The sequence below is a fragment of the Cuculus canorus genome, chromosome 3 (genome assembly GCF_017976375.1).
Source record: "Cuculus canorus isolate bCucCan1 chromosome 3, bCucCan1.pri, whole genome shotgun sequence".
NCBI lineage: Eukaryota > Metazoa > Chordata > Aves > Cuculiformes > Cuculidae > Cuculus > Cuculus canorus.
In genome coordinates this window covers 11,767,394-11,784,450 of record NC_071403.1, presented here as the reverse complement: position 1 = coordinate 11,784,450, position 17,057 = coordinate 11,767,394, and the positions used below count along the sequence as shown (strand labels likewise).

The following is a 17,057-nucleotide window of genomic DNA, read 5'->3' as shown; positions in this document are numbered from 1 at the left end:
ACTAAATTTTCTTAAGTATGTTTATACAACCATGAATGCACTACTTTTACCTATTAGGAAATTATAATGCATGAACGCAGTTAAAATTCTTCCAGAAGTTCCAGTCTGTGGACCTATTCTTATCCATATTGTGAAATATGTAATCAGTTTAAGATACTATAGTGTGTTTCCCTTGATATAAAGTGGAAGCTGATGCAATTGTGCTATCAATTAGGGCTTAAGTCAGCCTTTCCAATGATTAGCAGAGTCGTTAGTACGAATTTTGGGTTCATGCTTTCTACAGTGCTCCTTTAGTGCCACCTGGTGACTAATTTGAAAGAATAAATAAAGTAGGATTGTATTTCTCACATGTAGAAATAGCTGTGATAGCTTAAGTTGAAAAATTTGCTTAATCAAGATTGTACCAGGTAACATTTGATTTAGAAGTACCTCAGTCTTAGCTAGTTTAAGAGGATTTCTTTCAGTATCATTTCTAGGTCTAAATTAATCCAATACTTAGCGTTCACAGTTGTGTCATAAGTATCAGCACGTTAGGCAAACATTGCACTTCGTTAGCAATTCTGTGTTCACGCACATAATTAATCAAGATGTAACTAGTAACGTCATTAATCACTGTCTGTAACTTCAGTTTTGCATCTCTTGAGGTCCATCAGTCTTTTGTGAAGAAACAGTCTCTGTACTAAATCGTTTGTTAATTCCTGTTCTTAACAAACTTATATAAAATCCACAGCAGCTAAGAAAAAATCATGTTATTCTAAGCTAAGCAACGAAAAGAAGGCTGAACCTCTTCTTATTTCAAAACTGTGGAAACAAATATTCAGCTACATCAGGCCTGTACCATAGCATCTACGGGAGAAGGCTGAGTTCCACATGGCCTCAGACTTATTTAGACTATTGTGCATAACATCCGCACACGCTTCCTCCCCACACACTCAGTTCTTTACTGCTCTGTGAATCCTTTTTATATCATTATGAGTGTGATGTGCATGAATCACAATTTTGGTGCCTGACAAAATAATCCTGCCATAGGAATCATATTGCATTCTCTCCTGTCACTATCTCAAGAGAGAAAAATACGCTGGCTTTGAATGCAACTGAAATACGCCACTGAGATGTGAGGCAGATGGACTGAAATGCCTTCAGCATCTAAACGAGTGAAAAAGCACAACTGAACTAAAAATACTTCAAAATTTAAACATGTCAGTGATTAGCCACTTTCATCTCAGGTATTCTGAATGTGAGGTCAGCATCTCATAATAAGAGGTTAATTAGAAAAATAAAGGAAAAATGTCAAGAGAATAAATAATCAGTCCAATTTTATCTTTTCTGATGTGGATAATGGATTTCAACCTTCTATGAAATGCATGCAATAATACAACTGCATTTATCCTGTTGCAAGATTAAGACAGTTTTAATCTTTCATTATAAGAAAAATATTACCAAGTTATAGAGCTACGTGATGCGGTATTTTAGTTCGGATCATTTCTGCTGCAGAATATTTCAAGTACATTCTTTTTTCCATCATTGTTTTTAAAAACTAATATAATTCGTTCTTGCATACATACATATTGTAGCACTTTGTGGGTTTTTCTATCCTATAGTTAAGATAAAGACAGCATTTCTCTTTTAACTGCCATTTTTCATTATTTTCATCATTTTGTCAGAAAACTGTCTTTTGGGCTGTAATTTTTCATGCTCTGTCTTCTTCTAAATGCTATTCTAAGCATATTTGAGTAATGTAGCAAATTCAAACAGTCCTAATTTTGTGCTAATATAAGCATGAAAAATATTCATTCTGTTCACATTCCAAATGACAGTTTTTCCTTCGTGTGCCATAAGACTGAGAGAGATTTCAAGTACTGCTTGCTTGGAAAACCTTGCAGAGAAAGGAGCAAATGCTGAATAAAGCAGTGGTAGCATTCCTAATGTGCACTCCAGAAAACCGGGCAGTAGGTTACTGCTTATATCCCGTCGTTTTTATTCTCACAGCTCAGTCAGTACTCTACTGGCTGTGATCAAAAAAAAAAACCAAAAACCAAAAAACACCAAAACAGTTCTTCTCTTTGAGATATCATTGTTGTATCCTAAAAAAAAAAAATAAAAAAAGAAAAACACTTTATGCTTTTCATGAAGATGGGACCCGGTAATCAAATTCACTGTGTAATAGATACCGCTTATAGACACAGGGAGTTTTCCCCTTTGGATTTGTTGTTGTTGTTGTTGTCCTGATATATCTCTTTAAAAGTAGAATGGATTATCAGGGATGCCTGCATAGGGATGACTGTGTCAGTATCAAGGAAACTCAAAGGCTTATTTTAATTACTCTTATTTTTAATCTTACACAATTTTTTCCCCCAGCAAAGAATAAAACCAAGAGATATTGTGTATACAAAACAGTAAAAATGTGTTTAAAGTTTAGAATGCTGAATTTGGCTTTGATGTCTAATTGCTTGATGATGATCAAACTGACATAGGCCATGTTGTTCTTCTCTTTTCCATTAGATGAACATTATTCTTAATTAACTTTGCCATATCACTTAAACTTTTGTTCTTTGTGGGATGGGTTATTAAAATAGTTGATCGAAGTGGTTAAACCTTGAAATGATTTAGAAAATGCAGCAGATGTGGACTTCAGAAACCTTCCTGGAAAGCAGGGACAGAGCAAGAGCAGAGGGTAGGCTTTGTCATGATTGTATTAGGTCTATACTACAGTATCCACTCTGAGTAGAAAGGATCAAGGAAAGGTTATGAGTTGGTTTTCCTCAAGAGACTCCTAAACAAGTTGATTTTCTTTTACTTGAGAAAGTTATCTTTACACACTGTGATTTACCTGGACAATTCCCAGCAGATGAAATATGAATAGGAATAAAAAAATAAGATTCAAAGTATATTTTACATATTAAGAATTGGTTGCAAATCACAGTAGACGGAAGTACTGTCTCAAAACTTCTCCTTATCTCAAGTATATAAAAAGGACATCACAAAACCATCTACCAGTATACCCATTATTTATTAAGGAGGAACTTCTATTTACTCAATTCACATTTCATAATGAAGTTGTGGAAAATTAGCTGATCTTAAGATCGGCAAATATGACTTTTTCTTGATTCAAAACCTGAACGTTATGTTAACTTTACACTACATAAGAAGGAACTTAAAATATACTTTAAAACAACACGATTTTTTTAAAAAATAAGCATGATGGATGAACATTTTCTAAACTCATTTGAATAGTCTTGGGGTCTAGATCACATTTCAAGAGGGAGTAATAGAAGATGCTGTCCAAATAGCTTAATCTCTAAAAAAAAATTTTAAACGTTGTTCCTCGTTCAAACATAGGAGGTATTGTATACTCAAAAAAGTGAAACAATTTAGTACATTTCAACCTTATGCAGCAGAGCACAGTGAAAAGCCAGTGAGATAGTATTGACCAAACTAGCACTGGAGCCAGAAGCAATATAACTATTGGAAAAGTAGGATTTATTAATATGAGTACATCACCTGCTGATACAGATATACTGCCCATTGTGGTTTTTTGCTGCTCACTCAGAAATCACTGCACTGTAGTGGATGGTATAAATATTCATTATTATATATACAATCATGTTAATACAATATTCCCGGTAACTTCAGAAGCAAAAACTGAAACTCTAAATTTCATATTGAATCTACAGACAAGATAAAATAGTAAGACTGTAGACAAAGGAGCAGAAAAAGCTCAAGGTGTAACACGGGATAACTCGTACATAGCCAGACAGGTAATGGTGTATGAAAAGGTATGCGTTTGAGAGCATGGTAGGTTTTGATGTGGTTCATTCAGGAGTAAATTTGACCTTGTCAGTGCCGAGGTCATCTCTAAGATTAGTAACATATAATTCTAGAGCTCAGGACACAATGGGCTTTAAAATATGTTAACTTTTTCATATGTCTAGGGCCTAACATAAAAATTAATCTTTCCCAGCACATAATAGTTTCTGAGATTCCTGTCATTGTATTTTAGCAGTTGTTTGGCTAAAAAAAATGGAAAATTTCGCAATCCATATAAATGTATACACGGACACTTCCAGAGAAATAGCAGAGCTCACTTTTAAAGAACCTGTTCACTACTATTCTCTTATTCTGTTATTGCTGCAATGTTTATGCAAGTTTCTTTTCTAAACACAAAACTAGTACATTTGAAAATCATCTTGTGGGATTGAATTTTTCTTGTTGATAGTATTAATAGCATTAATCTGTCTCATCATAGAATGAAAGAATTCTGTATTTTATTGAATGTGCACTAGTATTTATTATACAAATTCCCTTAACCTTGTATACTTCTTTATCTCTGAAGCTCAGTACCAGAGTTTACATTAACAGCACACTCCCCAAGTAGCGATAACTATTATCACAGTGTAATCTTGCTGCTCATAGATATCCAGCCTTCCACTTCTTATTCCACTTCTGCTTCCCCTGTAGGGCAGGAAAAGGAAATTTCGACCTAAGGAGTTCAGCATCCTTCAGCATTGATGCTGCTCGTCCAGCAGTCCTCTATACTAGGGAGACCATATGTCAACCACAGTTAGCACTTACAATTTATCAATACCCACTTACTGACGTTGAAAACTCTTTCTTCTTTGTCTCTGTATAGATTTGAAACTCTGGAGTCCAGAACAGTAGGAAAGCAAATAGAAGAAGGGCATTAGTAGAGGAAAGTTACATCTTTTGTCTCCTGCGTAGTCCAATTAGCCATGAAACTGGAATTTTAGCATCCAAAGATTGTCAGCCTTTATGAAGGAGGGAGTATCTTTGTCACCTTGCCCTTGCTGTGTGAGTTTTGAATACTCTGCTATCAACAGCAAAACAGTAATGAGATCTTCTGTTTCCTTCTAGCTATATGTTGCCTGTGAGTAGTCCTGAAGGTTATTGTATGGTTGAAATGGCTGTAGATGGAAATCCTCCTGTACAACACAGACTTTCTCTCTCATATCGAGCATCTCAGGTGAGTCTGCAAAACACAAAAAAAATAGGTGTTTGCTTTGAACTTCTCATCAGCATATGCACTTTAATTATTCTCAAAGGAGAAGAGGCATTCTGACATTTTCTAAAGGAGGAAATGTCATTATTTCTCAGATATCATTTTATGTGCTTAGTATCTCTTTAATATATCTTTTCACATCAAGCATCCATACTATTTCCATTAATTTCTTCATCTTACCTGACTCTGAAACTCTATTTCAGGTGCCTAAAGTCCATGAAAATGACACTGATACTGCAAAGGAAAAAGTAATATGTTAGCAATGTCATTTAAATAGGCCATCAAGTTATTAGAAATAATTCAGATATTGTTGAGCACTCTGTATCTAGGGTGGGTTTTTTTCAATCTGTTCTAAAGAATTAACTTGCATTAGTTAAAGATATTAGCCTAATCAGTTGTCTGCTCATAGCTCCTAGATGATCAACCTAATGTTCTGCTGCAGAAGGTTCCTTTGTGTTTCAGATTCATAACTCTGGCAGAATTTTAAGCTAAAACTATTTATATCTTCTTCTTAGAGAACCTGGGGAAAGAACTTACCTGTCAGAACCTAATTATATGGAGAAGCCAGCAATACCTTACTCATAGAAAAAGTTACAGGGAGCCACCTTTGAAGTCATGCACCAATATCATATTTCAGAATACTTCCCTCCCTAATCAGGAAATCTCTTTGGTTCCTCAGAAAGTCCAAAACTCTTCTCTGATTCTTTTTGTGGGAGTCTGAACTTAAGCTTTGGTTCATATCATGGGTGAGCTTTTGAAGTGCATGTTCTAGTCATTCCCACTTACCACACTTTGGTTCTTGTTGCAGAACAATTCTGGAGTATGCCAGATGAATTCTTTTAGGGTAAATCAGTAGAAAAAGATGCTGTCCATGAGTGCACTTAGTATTCTGCAGCCACTAATAGGTATTTTATGGCACTAAACAATATGTAACCCAGAAGAACCCTTTACATGGTATGTAGTGTGAATGTCATATCCTTATGACTAACTATTACACTTTACAGATCTGGTCCCAATGTCTCAAATCATCTATTTTCCTTAGAAAATACACCAGCAAAGAAAGGAAAAAAGAAATTTCTTATCTCTAGGAGGATTAATGAATTTCTTGCTGTTAGTGCACAAGCTAACCTTTACTGTTAGGCTTCAAATGAAGAAGGACATTTTCAAATTAGTATTTGAAAAGTTAAGCATGAGTATTACAGAAGTTAACATAATGTTAATATAAAGTTATTTGAGGCCTATTGTGCTAGTAGCAAAACTTAAAAGAATTCTTCCTGTGTGCTTCTTTAAAATATATTCAGGTTAAGTCAGTAGAATTCAGAAGAGAATCTTTACAGACAGAAATGTGCATTATGATGCACTAGCATGAGTTTGAACATCTAACATATTATGATAAGATTCATTGGTGTGAAAAACTGAGCAGAGCCCACTCAAATTGTTCTGTGGTACATTGGATCTGCCCCAAGGTGAGTGCTTTTGTAAAATGAGCTCAATAATAAAAAACGTGTTGCAAGAGGAGTATTAAAAACACTTTTCTGACACTTTACATCCCAATCCAGTGCTTTGCTTAATTCTTCTAACACTACTTAGAAATCTTGTCTGTAACTACACCGGTTTATAGCTTTGTTTGAAATGGGATAAAGTCAAGTGTCATGAAATGAATTTGACAAGTGCTGAGCCGTTGTCTTTGAATTCCTTCTACATGAAAAAAAACTGATTTAATTTTATCTATGCTCTAAAAAGAAGTAAAGTCTTTGTTGTCTTTCCTCTCTAAATTAAAGAAATTGTATATACAGGAATATCTGAAGGTATTCATGTTCATTATATCTCTGAATTTCACTCCAAATTATCAGCAGCATAGCTTCAAGACTGATAAAAGCGAAACAGGAAACAGCAAAACAAAATCATACAGATGTGTGAATTCCAGATAAATCAATTTGATGTTTTCCTCGTGTTTGTAGTTCTTTACAGTTGATGCCTAAATATGATAGTGAAAGAGCCCCACTACAAATTATCTCCTTACATAAACTATCGCTTTGTTTTACACCTGCTGTCATATAATTCTTATTCCATTCATTTATTCCTACATAACTTGAATCGGCTACATTTCATCCACTTTCTGGATTGACGGTATTATAGAAATAAATGCATCACAGTGTGACGCACTTATGAAAAATATATGATTTTTTTCAGTACTTAGGGACAGGCATTTAGCAAAGAAACTTAGGAATGGCAAAACCCCACGTCAGAACTCCAGCACATCAGACATCAGCTTGAGGAGTGAAATTCACAGTGCGACATGGGTCACAGATTCTTTGTATGTGATGGTCAAAGGTTTGACTCCTGTGCCAGGTTGCACGGGAAACACTATACTGATTGCTAATGCGATTGGGTCAATTGCAGTATGAAATAGTTGTGGGTGTTTCTTTAGTACCTTTATAAGGATCTTCTAGACATTTGTGGCTTTAGAATTTAGTACCTAAGACCTTCCCTTTTCCACGAGACTTCAGTATAGCAGTCTGTCTTCTGTCATTCACCCATGAAAAAGTAAAATCGTTTTTCTATATCCCACTTATATTGGGGTCCTGTATATCCCAGATCCTAAAGGAAAGCTTTATGTGCAAGTCTACATCTTCTCCTATGTTCCTGCACCAACTCTCAACCATTAGTGTAAAATTCATTGTATAGAATGAGGGAGGCAATGAGAAAGCCTTACCACAGCCATTACGATTAAGACTGGGAATTCTAATTTGTGGTTTGTGGGATGCATTTGAAGATATGTAAACACATTAAGACATTCTTTTTGTATGAATTTATTTTTTCTAAAAAAGGAGAAACAGTCAAGAAAAGAATCCCTTCAGCAAATATCATAGTTTTGGGCCAGCTTCAAATAATAGCTCTTACCTTCATCTCTTCTTTAATCATTGCTTGCAATAACATCACATTCTCCTCCTGTTTCTGCAGATGACTTTTGGATCAGTCTTCCTTGGAAATGTTCCTGTTCATGAAGGGGTTCATCGATGTGCTGGGCAGATATACGGCTATAAAGGATGTGTTAGGGATTTTCAAGTGAACAACAAAGAGTTGTTCATCATAGACGAGGCTCTTGGAGGGAGAAATGTAGAAAACTGCAATGTTCCGATATGTGATTATCATCCGTGTCACAATGGTGGGACATGCACTAGGTAAGAGTTACCTCTCTGATTATTTTATCATCTATTTACACGCTGTGGCTGGTTTCTCATCCTTAATGAGAAATGACTATAATTTTCTGTTTAATGAAGTAATCACCAGTCTTTTGTCCTGGTAGTATTAAATCGAAAATGTGACATCTCCATGCCTAACCAGAGACATTTTATACCTTATTTACTTAGATTAAAAGAGATATAAAATGTAAATACGTTTTCCACACTGCATACATATTGAGTTGCTGCCAGAATTCCTTTGTGATCAACTAGGCGAATTCCCCTACAAGGCTCAGTGAATAAATCAGACTCTTTGTATAAATAGTTTGGACAGAAACATATAAAATCTCATTCTTCTGTCTAAAAACACTGTTTCTTACTAGGCCCAGCACTTTCACACGTTTTCATGGTCTTCTTGCTAGTATGCAATGAAAATTCTTGTTGCAGATGAGGTGATGCTCTTCGCTGATAAAAGAGAAGTAGCAATATGTACAAGTTTTTTTGCTATAGAACAACAATTTAACAAAGTTTGATAGTAAATATGATAGTGGTTTAACAGATTCAGTGGCAAAATACACTTGATTATTTACTGCATAGAGGATAGGGTCAGATAAAACTGTCATGGAGTCAATGCTATTGAATGACAGCGTTCAGAAGGGACCCCCCTGCTTTCTAAACTCCTTCTCAGAGAGGACACTAGGTGTGGCTGGATCCAGTCCTAGTCCCAGTTTATGTCTATGTGTACAATCAATCTAAGTCATAATGTTAGAGAAGCTTCAAATTTTAGTCAGCTATTAACCACTCACTAATCTGGCTGCAGCAAGTAATCTCTCCACCTCGAGGAGTAACCTTGAGAGATGTCCCAACTTGAGGGGAGATCCTAGCATGCAGCCTGAGAGGTCCAAGGGCTCTTGGGGTGCTCATTATTTGTGGAGCAAGGTTGACAGCATACCAACAGCAGATTCAAGATTCTGCTCGGTCTGACTAGAGTTGGACACTGACCAGCAGTGTGCCAGGTGGCTGCATTAATATAACTCAGCCGTTGGCTGTTGTGAAGTTGGGGGTCTTGCTGAAATCCACCACCAGCCAGATTCAGCCATCATGATCAGATGCATCTATCCCAACCACCACTGGAGGTAATCGCTTGAGCAGGGTTACAGGAAAAAGTCAGTTTCGGGGGAGGGAAGTGGTGAGGGGAAGAACCCTATCACAACACTAACATGTGAGTTGGCACCTTCAGCATGTGTGAAGTGTTGTCAAAGATCCTCTGAAAGCCAAAGTGTATCATGTTGAAAGACAAAACAAGGTACAAAAGAGACACGGGCCTAAAGAGGAGAGAATGATGGTTCAGTTGAGTGATGGTTCAATAGAAGCACAGAGACTTTTCAAGCCATCTTAAATTTATCACTGCCTAATGCACTCAGCATTTAGGAACCATATTTCTGTTTAAAATTGATAGATTTTGTGAGGTAGCCACCATGCCTACTTTAAAAATTGTACTTCAGCTTCAAGGCAAGTGCTGAACAGAACATAGTCTAAAGGTCTCTTAAGGCTCCAGGTCACTGTATGTTTCTCTGTTTGAGGACACCTTGCATCAAAGTTTAGAAGTGCTTCTTTGCCTCTCTTCATTGATGTGAGCACACAAAGAACACCAAATAGGTTTTTGATCTCTAAGTCTTGCTTGACTAGAGCACAAATGAGAGCAAGCCAACTTCATGAAAACATACACAATTTGCCTACCAGAGTGCTCAAACTGAATGCATACTTGGGAGCAATGCTATTTTTCCTCTGTTGTTCCTTGATATCTCTGTCATTCTACTGATTGGCCTATCATCTACCATTATGGAATACTGTTTCATTTAAAGCTTGGATCCTGAATAATTCATGACCATTGGATTTGTTTCCTGCCTTTCTGCTTTCCAACTGCTGGGTCTTATCAGAAATGCTTTTGTTCTGAAATGGGTCACTGCTTTTCTGTCTGGAGGAGTCATGGAAGACTGTGCATGTGCAAACCAGGGATAAGCAGTTCCACAGAAGCAGGGTTTACACGATTTTCTACAGCTGCCAACTGATTTTCAGGGATCAGCGCCTCCAAGCCCAAGAACTATCCATTCCAATGAGCAGGAAATCAAGTGGCAAGAAGCCTGCATGGATGAACAAGATGCTTATGACAAAACACAAACATCAAAAGGAAGTATATAAGAGGTAGAATCATGGCCAGGTGACCTGGGAAGAATGTAGAGAAAATGTCGAAATATGCAGATAAAGGATTAGGAAACCTGAAGTCCATTTGGAGATGAATGTGACAGGGGACATGCAGAACAAAACCAAATGTTTCTATAAGCACATCGGCAGCAAAAGGAAGACATGGGAAAATGTGGGCTTGCTGATAAATGGGACAGGTGTTTTGGTGAAAGAGGATATAGAAAAGACTGAAATATTCAGTGCCTTCTTTGCCTCAGCCTTCATTGATAAGACTGGCCTTCAGGAACCCTGTTCCTCTCAGACTTGTAGTAGAACAAGGAAGACTTACCCTTGGGGGAGAGAATCAGATTAGGAAACATTTAAACCAACCAGACAACAAGGACAACCCTGATAAACTTTGAAAGATCAACGTGATTGGGAAAGTTTCCTGAGGATTAGAAGACTACTTTCGGGAAGCGTAAGAAGGAGAATCTAAACAACTACAAGGTGCTTAGCCTCACCTTGATCTGTGTGAAGTTGATGGAGCAAATTGTCCTGGAAACTGTTTTGAGACATATGAAGGACAAGAAATTGGTTGGGAGTGGTCATCATGAAGGGGAAAGTGTGCTTAACCAACCTGACAGCCTTCCAAAATGAGATGACCAGCTTGACTAGAATGGTCTGTATGTGACTTTAGTAGGGAGTCAACTCTGCCTCTCATAACATCTTTAGTGACAAACTGATTAAGTACTGACTAGGTCAGTGCACAGTGAGATGAACTGAAAACTGGCTGAAGGGCAGACTCTAAAAGTTCAGTGAGACAAATTCCAGCTGCAAGCTGATCACTAGCAGAGTACTCCAAGTCTCAATAGTGGATCAAATACTGTTTAGCCTCATTAAGGACCTATGAAATTGGACAGGGTGCACTCTGGGATTAAATGCAAAGCAAGGAAGAGTGATTGGTGCAGCAGATGGGTCTGCTGCCTTTCGGAGAGATCTTAATAGAGAAATGTGCCAACAGAAATCTCATACTGTTCAAGAAAAGGTAATGTGCAAAGTCTTGCACCTGGAGTGGAATAACCCCAGGCACCAGAGTAGGCTGGGGACTGACTGTCTGGAAAGCAGTTTTGCATAAAAAGACTTGCCAGTTCTGGTGGACAGCTAGTTGGCCTTGAGTCAGCACTGTACCTTAGTGACAAAGAAATCTAACAGCATATTGGGCTGCATTAAAAAGAAAGAGTGGGTCAAGGGAGGTCATTCTTTCCATTTCTCCTCACTCAGTTTGCTGATTTTCATACGTGTGTACATACTTTCTCCAGTCACTTCACAAACTATTCATATTCAGTAAGCTTTGCTTTGCTGGGAAGATCCAACTGTTATGTTTCACATTCAAGCTTTGCCAGAATAAGATTTGCTTTTTCAAAGGCTGATCGTTCCTCTTAGCTGTCAAGACTGCTATCACAACAGTTTATCTCTCAGGATTTGGAGGTCTCACTTGGATAGGTTACTAGGTTAGCAGTCTTTAGAGAAGCAATTCCTGCATCCCAAAATCCTGAGGCTTCAATGTGTGCAACATTCTCTTTCCTGGAGAGTTAAACATATGTGTAAGAGCAGACTGCTCCGTGGCTGTATAACATGTAATCAACGAAATCCCTTCTGCTTTCCTGCGTGACAGATCTGAAAGATTCACTTCTTGATAAGTCACCTGCTTATCTGCATGGATTTCTTTGTAGAGACTGTAAACAGATGGAAAGTTAGGATGTAAATTTGCCTGTGCTGGCAGATGTTTTTTAGTAGTACCGGCAGGCATTTTACACAGACTCTGCCTGACAGAAAGGCAACATTTCACTTTGCTCTATACCAATTCCATTTTCCACAGGTTTGAGCAGATTGAGGAGATATGGGAGAACAATGACTTGCATACCTCCTGACCAGCCTTGGCAGGTCTAGCTCCAGAATCTCTTTCAGCTGAACCTGAACACAAAACTTGTTGCTCTGAGTGTGTTTTCTTAAGACCTTTTTCCAATGTTCCAGGGGACGAAGCATTTCCCAAAAGGAATGGGGATAGATTCTGTGCAGTAGATGCTTCCTGTACTTATTTCCAGACAGTATCTGCTAATACTACGAATCTGTTTAGTAAGTGTGTATGCTGTAATGAATTCTACACAGTAAATGGATCAATTTTAAGTGTGTTGGGCTTGTTGTCACTTTCTTCCTTCAGTGCTTTGGTTACAAACATACTTTGGTATGTCTTGTAGCTGAAAGATAAGAGTTCTTCCCTTCCTCCACTTTATTTTATTATTGCTTTATTCTAGCAACTATTTGCTTAATGACTTGGTCATTAAACTCTAGTTCTTCACACCATGTCATGCGTGGAGCAGGAGAATCAAAAGTCCAGAGGTGGACATTTTATGTATAGTTTATGGGGAAAACTTTCCAGGCTTTAGTCCCAGTGTTCAAACGGTTCATGTGGACTGCTCAACTGTGTTATCTTCAGATAATGAGTTTATATTCATAAGGCAGTAACCCATGAGAGCCATAAATAATCTATACTGTAAAAAATATTCTCATCTACACCACTAATTGTCCATTTGCATAATTGCCACAAACAAACTTAATTGTACTTAAGAAAAATTTCGGATGAAACAAGCAACAAATTGGTGATTCATATAAAACTATTATTGACTTACTTAAGATTTTGCCAGTTGTTTCAATTACATAGTTTAGTGGCAAGAGAAAGATTTTTCATCGCATGTTATTCTTTAAGTGCTTGGCAACTAATTAGAGTTTTTGTTTCTGAAATCCCATGAAGTATTACATAGTGCAACTCAGACATGTTTTATAATGAACATTGGAGCTTGTCAACACATATTGTCGGACACAGAGAGAGGTTTCATAAGAAACAATTTTTACAGTCATTCTTAAAAGAAAGTTACTTGCCTTTTCACATTATCAGAATAGAAAGATATTATTATAGTGTTCATCCTATTTTTTACAATAATTATGCTGAAAAATATTTCCTTTTTATTTTTGGTAGCTTTCAGATACAAAATTTCAGGATGCAGCAGGGGCCAGCAGCCCACTGTGGTCTGATCATTGGTCGCATTAGCTGCTCCCCAGAGGTCCACCAGGGCAGGGCCTGGCAGCCAGTGCCCATCCCATCACCCCAGCCAGGAGCAGGACAGCCAGAGGCACTGAGGCAGCCCAGCTCTGGGCATTGGGTACATCCCTGAGTACAGCGACAGGCTAAAGCCGTGCTGGGACATTGGTCCACTGATGAGGGATCAGTATCAAGACCAGTGAGAGAAATCAAGGTCAAATGCAGCCCTGAGATGGCCAAACAGGGCTGTGGTGAAGGGGACAAGTTATACAATTGCCATTTTGCTGTGAAACTACTGACTATATCTTACTGTAGACCTGGAAATCTGTAGCTATCTTCATTGTTTTTAAATTGCAATTTGTTCAACTTTCATTTTAGAAACAGCATTATCTAGGTTCCATTTAAATTTTGACTAAAAAATCTCTATATGTATAGAACAAAAGCCATTCTGCTGCAAGAAGTCTTAGAAATATGCTGTCTGGATGTCCCTGATAAGCTCACTTGCATCAGTCATCATCAGATCCAGTACTGCATCTCCTCAGGCAGGGGTGTCTATTACCTGGGTTAAGAAGTAATTTTCGGTGCACTGCAGGAGTCTTCTGGATTGCCTACTTCTTGCCGTGCTATTTTTCCAGCAGATGTCAGGGTGGTTGAAGTTTGCCAGTAGAACAAGAGCTTGTGAGCGTGACGCCTCCTGTAGATGGAGGAAGAAGGCTTTATCAGTAGCCTCCCCTTGATCAGGCAGCTGTAGTAGGCACCAACCACAGGGTTCTCTTTGTTGTCTCATTCTCTAATACTTACCTATAAACTTTTGACCTGCTTGTGGCTACTCTTCAGGGACAGATCTTCACACTCTATCAATTTCTTTATCTAGAGGGCACCACCACTGCCCTTTATTCCACACCTGATGAGTGCTTCAGAGCAAATCTAAGTTTTTAATTCTTTAAATATCTATTATTTTAGCAGTTTTTTTAAAGTAAAGTATTCTCTTTCTTACTTAAATGCTCTTTTGCATTTAGAAGTACTTTTGCAAATTCACTAACTCTTTCACAGCACTTCATATCCATGGTAGCGTAGAACTCTAGTGATTCGTTAATTTCAGAGGAAAAATTGACAGCTATTCAGTAAATTTCAGGTTTGAGTGTCACATAGTTCTGTGATTAATTTTGGGAAGTCAAAGCTCATTGGATTTGAAAGTATGTGTTTGAAAAGGGCATGGAAAGGTTAACCTAGGAAGCTCTTAATATTCTTTGTGGCCCTCTGATCACATGAGCCAGATGTCGCAAACCAAGCTTAGTGTTAATTAAGAGACATCTGTGTAGAGGAAAAAAACTCATAAAATTACTTCACCAATAATTTGACAATCATGTCAGTCACTACTCTAATAGTAGTTAATACATTTGTTTTAAATTGTATAAAGACTTGAAAAAATGTAAACATAGATAAACTTAGCTTTTGCAGTGCAGAGTACAATCTCAAAGTTAATTGCTTCCACAAACAATCATGTTTCCAGTGTCTCAAACTATTCTCACAGTGATTATTCTTACTGTTGTTGTTCCTCATGTATCAGTACAGCAGATGGGTCCATTAATGTTGATCAATTAAGCAAGACTGAAAAATCAAACTCAATTAGCAATAAATTTCAATAGAGAGACACTTATCTTCATATTTCAACCACCATGAATGTTGTAATCACCAAATACACACAAGGAATGCAATTTTTCAATTTTTATCCCCTGATAACATAAGGAATGCCTTCCTGGTTATGTAGGTCTCGTTTGGATGTTACCTTTTCAGTTATACATAGGAAAAGCAATATTTTAAATTGTGTTTCAGAAACTGCTTTCTGCATGCTGGGACACCACACATTTCTTCTAAGCCTTAAAGATCTGGTCAAATTAATTCCAAACTGTTTCCTAAAGTTCACCTGATAAGGTTTTTAATGGGTTTTTTTTTTTTTTAAGTTATAAAATGAGTTCTAGGTTAGCTTTCCTGTAAGTCAGAGGAAATGTTATAGGTGAACTTGGATAAATGATAGAATTCCATTTGTTGCAGATACTGAGGAGACCAGGTGAAGTGACTTGACAAATGTTATGGTCTTTTTTAGTACAGATCCTCAATGTTAATAAAATAGACAGTAGAACAAACCATTGTGGAGGTGATTAATGGCAGGCAGCATAGCTTTACCAGGGACAAATCCTCTCTGATCAACTTGGTGGCTTTCTTTGATGGGGTAACTGCAGCAGTGGACATGGGTAAACCAACGGATGTGATCTATCTAGACTTCTGTAAAGCCTTTGACACCGTCCCCCACAACATCCTTCTCTCCAAATTGGAGAGATATGGATTTGATGGGTGGACTGTTTGGTGGATAAGAAACTCGTTGGATGGTCGTATTCAAAGAGTAGTGGTCAATGGCTCAAAGTCCACATGGAGATCTGTGACAAGTGGTGTCCCTCAGGGGTCCATACTAGGACCGATGCTGTTCAACATCTTCATCAACAATATTGGCAGCGAGATTGAGTGCACACTCAACAAGTTTGCAGATGACACCAAGCTGAGTGGTGTAGTTGCCCCACCAGAAGGACAGGATGTCATCTGGAGGGACATGGACAGGCTGGAGAAGTGGGCCTGTGAGAACCTCATGAAGTTCAACAATGTCAAGTGTAAGGTCCTGCACGTGGATCGGCGCAATCCCTGTTTTCAGCACACGATGGGAGATGGTGTGCTTGAGAGCAGCCCTGCAGAGAAGGGCTTGGGGATGCTGGTCAATGAGAAGCTCGACGTGAGTCAGCAATGTGCGCTTGCAGCCAAGAAGGCCAACCGTGTCCTGGGCTGCATCAAAAGCATCGTGCGTGGCCAGCAGGGTGAGGGAGGGGATTCTGCCCCTCTGTTCCTCTCTTGTGAGACCTTATCTGGAATACTGTGTCCAGTTCTGGAACCCTCAAAGTAAGAAAGATATGGAGCTTTTGGAGCGGGTCCAGAGGAGGGCTACAAAGATCAGAGGGCTGGAGCACCACCCATATGAGGACAGGCTGAGAGAGTTGGGGTTGTTCAGCCTGGAGAAGAGCAGACTCAGAGGAGATCTTATAGTGACCTTCCAGTACCTGAAGGGGCTACAGGAAAGCTGGAGAGGAGCTATTCATAAAGGCTTGTGAGGATAGGATGAGGGGAAATGGGTATAAACCTGACAAGGGCAGGTTTAGACTGGACATTAGGAAGAATTTCTTCACCATGGGAGTGGTGAGGCACTGGCACAGGTTACCCAGGGTTGTGTTGGTTGTGGCTGCCCCATCCCTGGAGGTGTTCAAGGCCAGGTTGGATGGGGCCTTGGGCAGCCTGATCCAGCGGGATGTCCCTGCCCATGGCAGGGGGCTTGGAACTAGATGATTTTTAAGGTCCCTTCCAACCCTGACTATTCTATGATTCTATGATTATGAGTATGACTGGTTTTAGAAAAGAAAAGGAACTCAAACTGAAGCCTTTGGAGACACAGAAATGTTTTTGACTTTTTCTACACTTCATTTTCCATTTCAAAGGGCAGTCATAGTGCCAGATCATTTTCCAGAAA

The 17,057-nt window shown here is 38.4% G+C and overlaps 1 protein-coding gene across 3 annotated transcripts in view; it reads left to right on the top strand.

Annotated features, from left to right (window-relative positions):
• The window catches only part of EYS (eyes shut homolog), an 880,825-nt gene that overhangs the window by 758,940 nt on the left and 104,828 nt on the right, over positions 1-17,057 (top strand). For all 3 annotated transcript variants that reach the window (XM_054063979.1, XM_054063978.1, XM_054063977.1), the window contains 2 exons: positions 4,873-4,981; positions 7,982-8,202. In XM_054063979.1, coding sequence (XP_053919954.1) covers positions 4,873-4,981; positions 7,982-8,202 — 330 coding nt within the window. The remainder of the gene's footprint in view (positions 1-4,872; positions 4,982-7,981; positions 8,203-17,057) is intronic.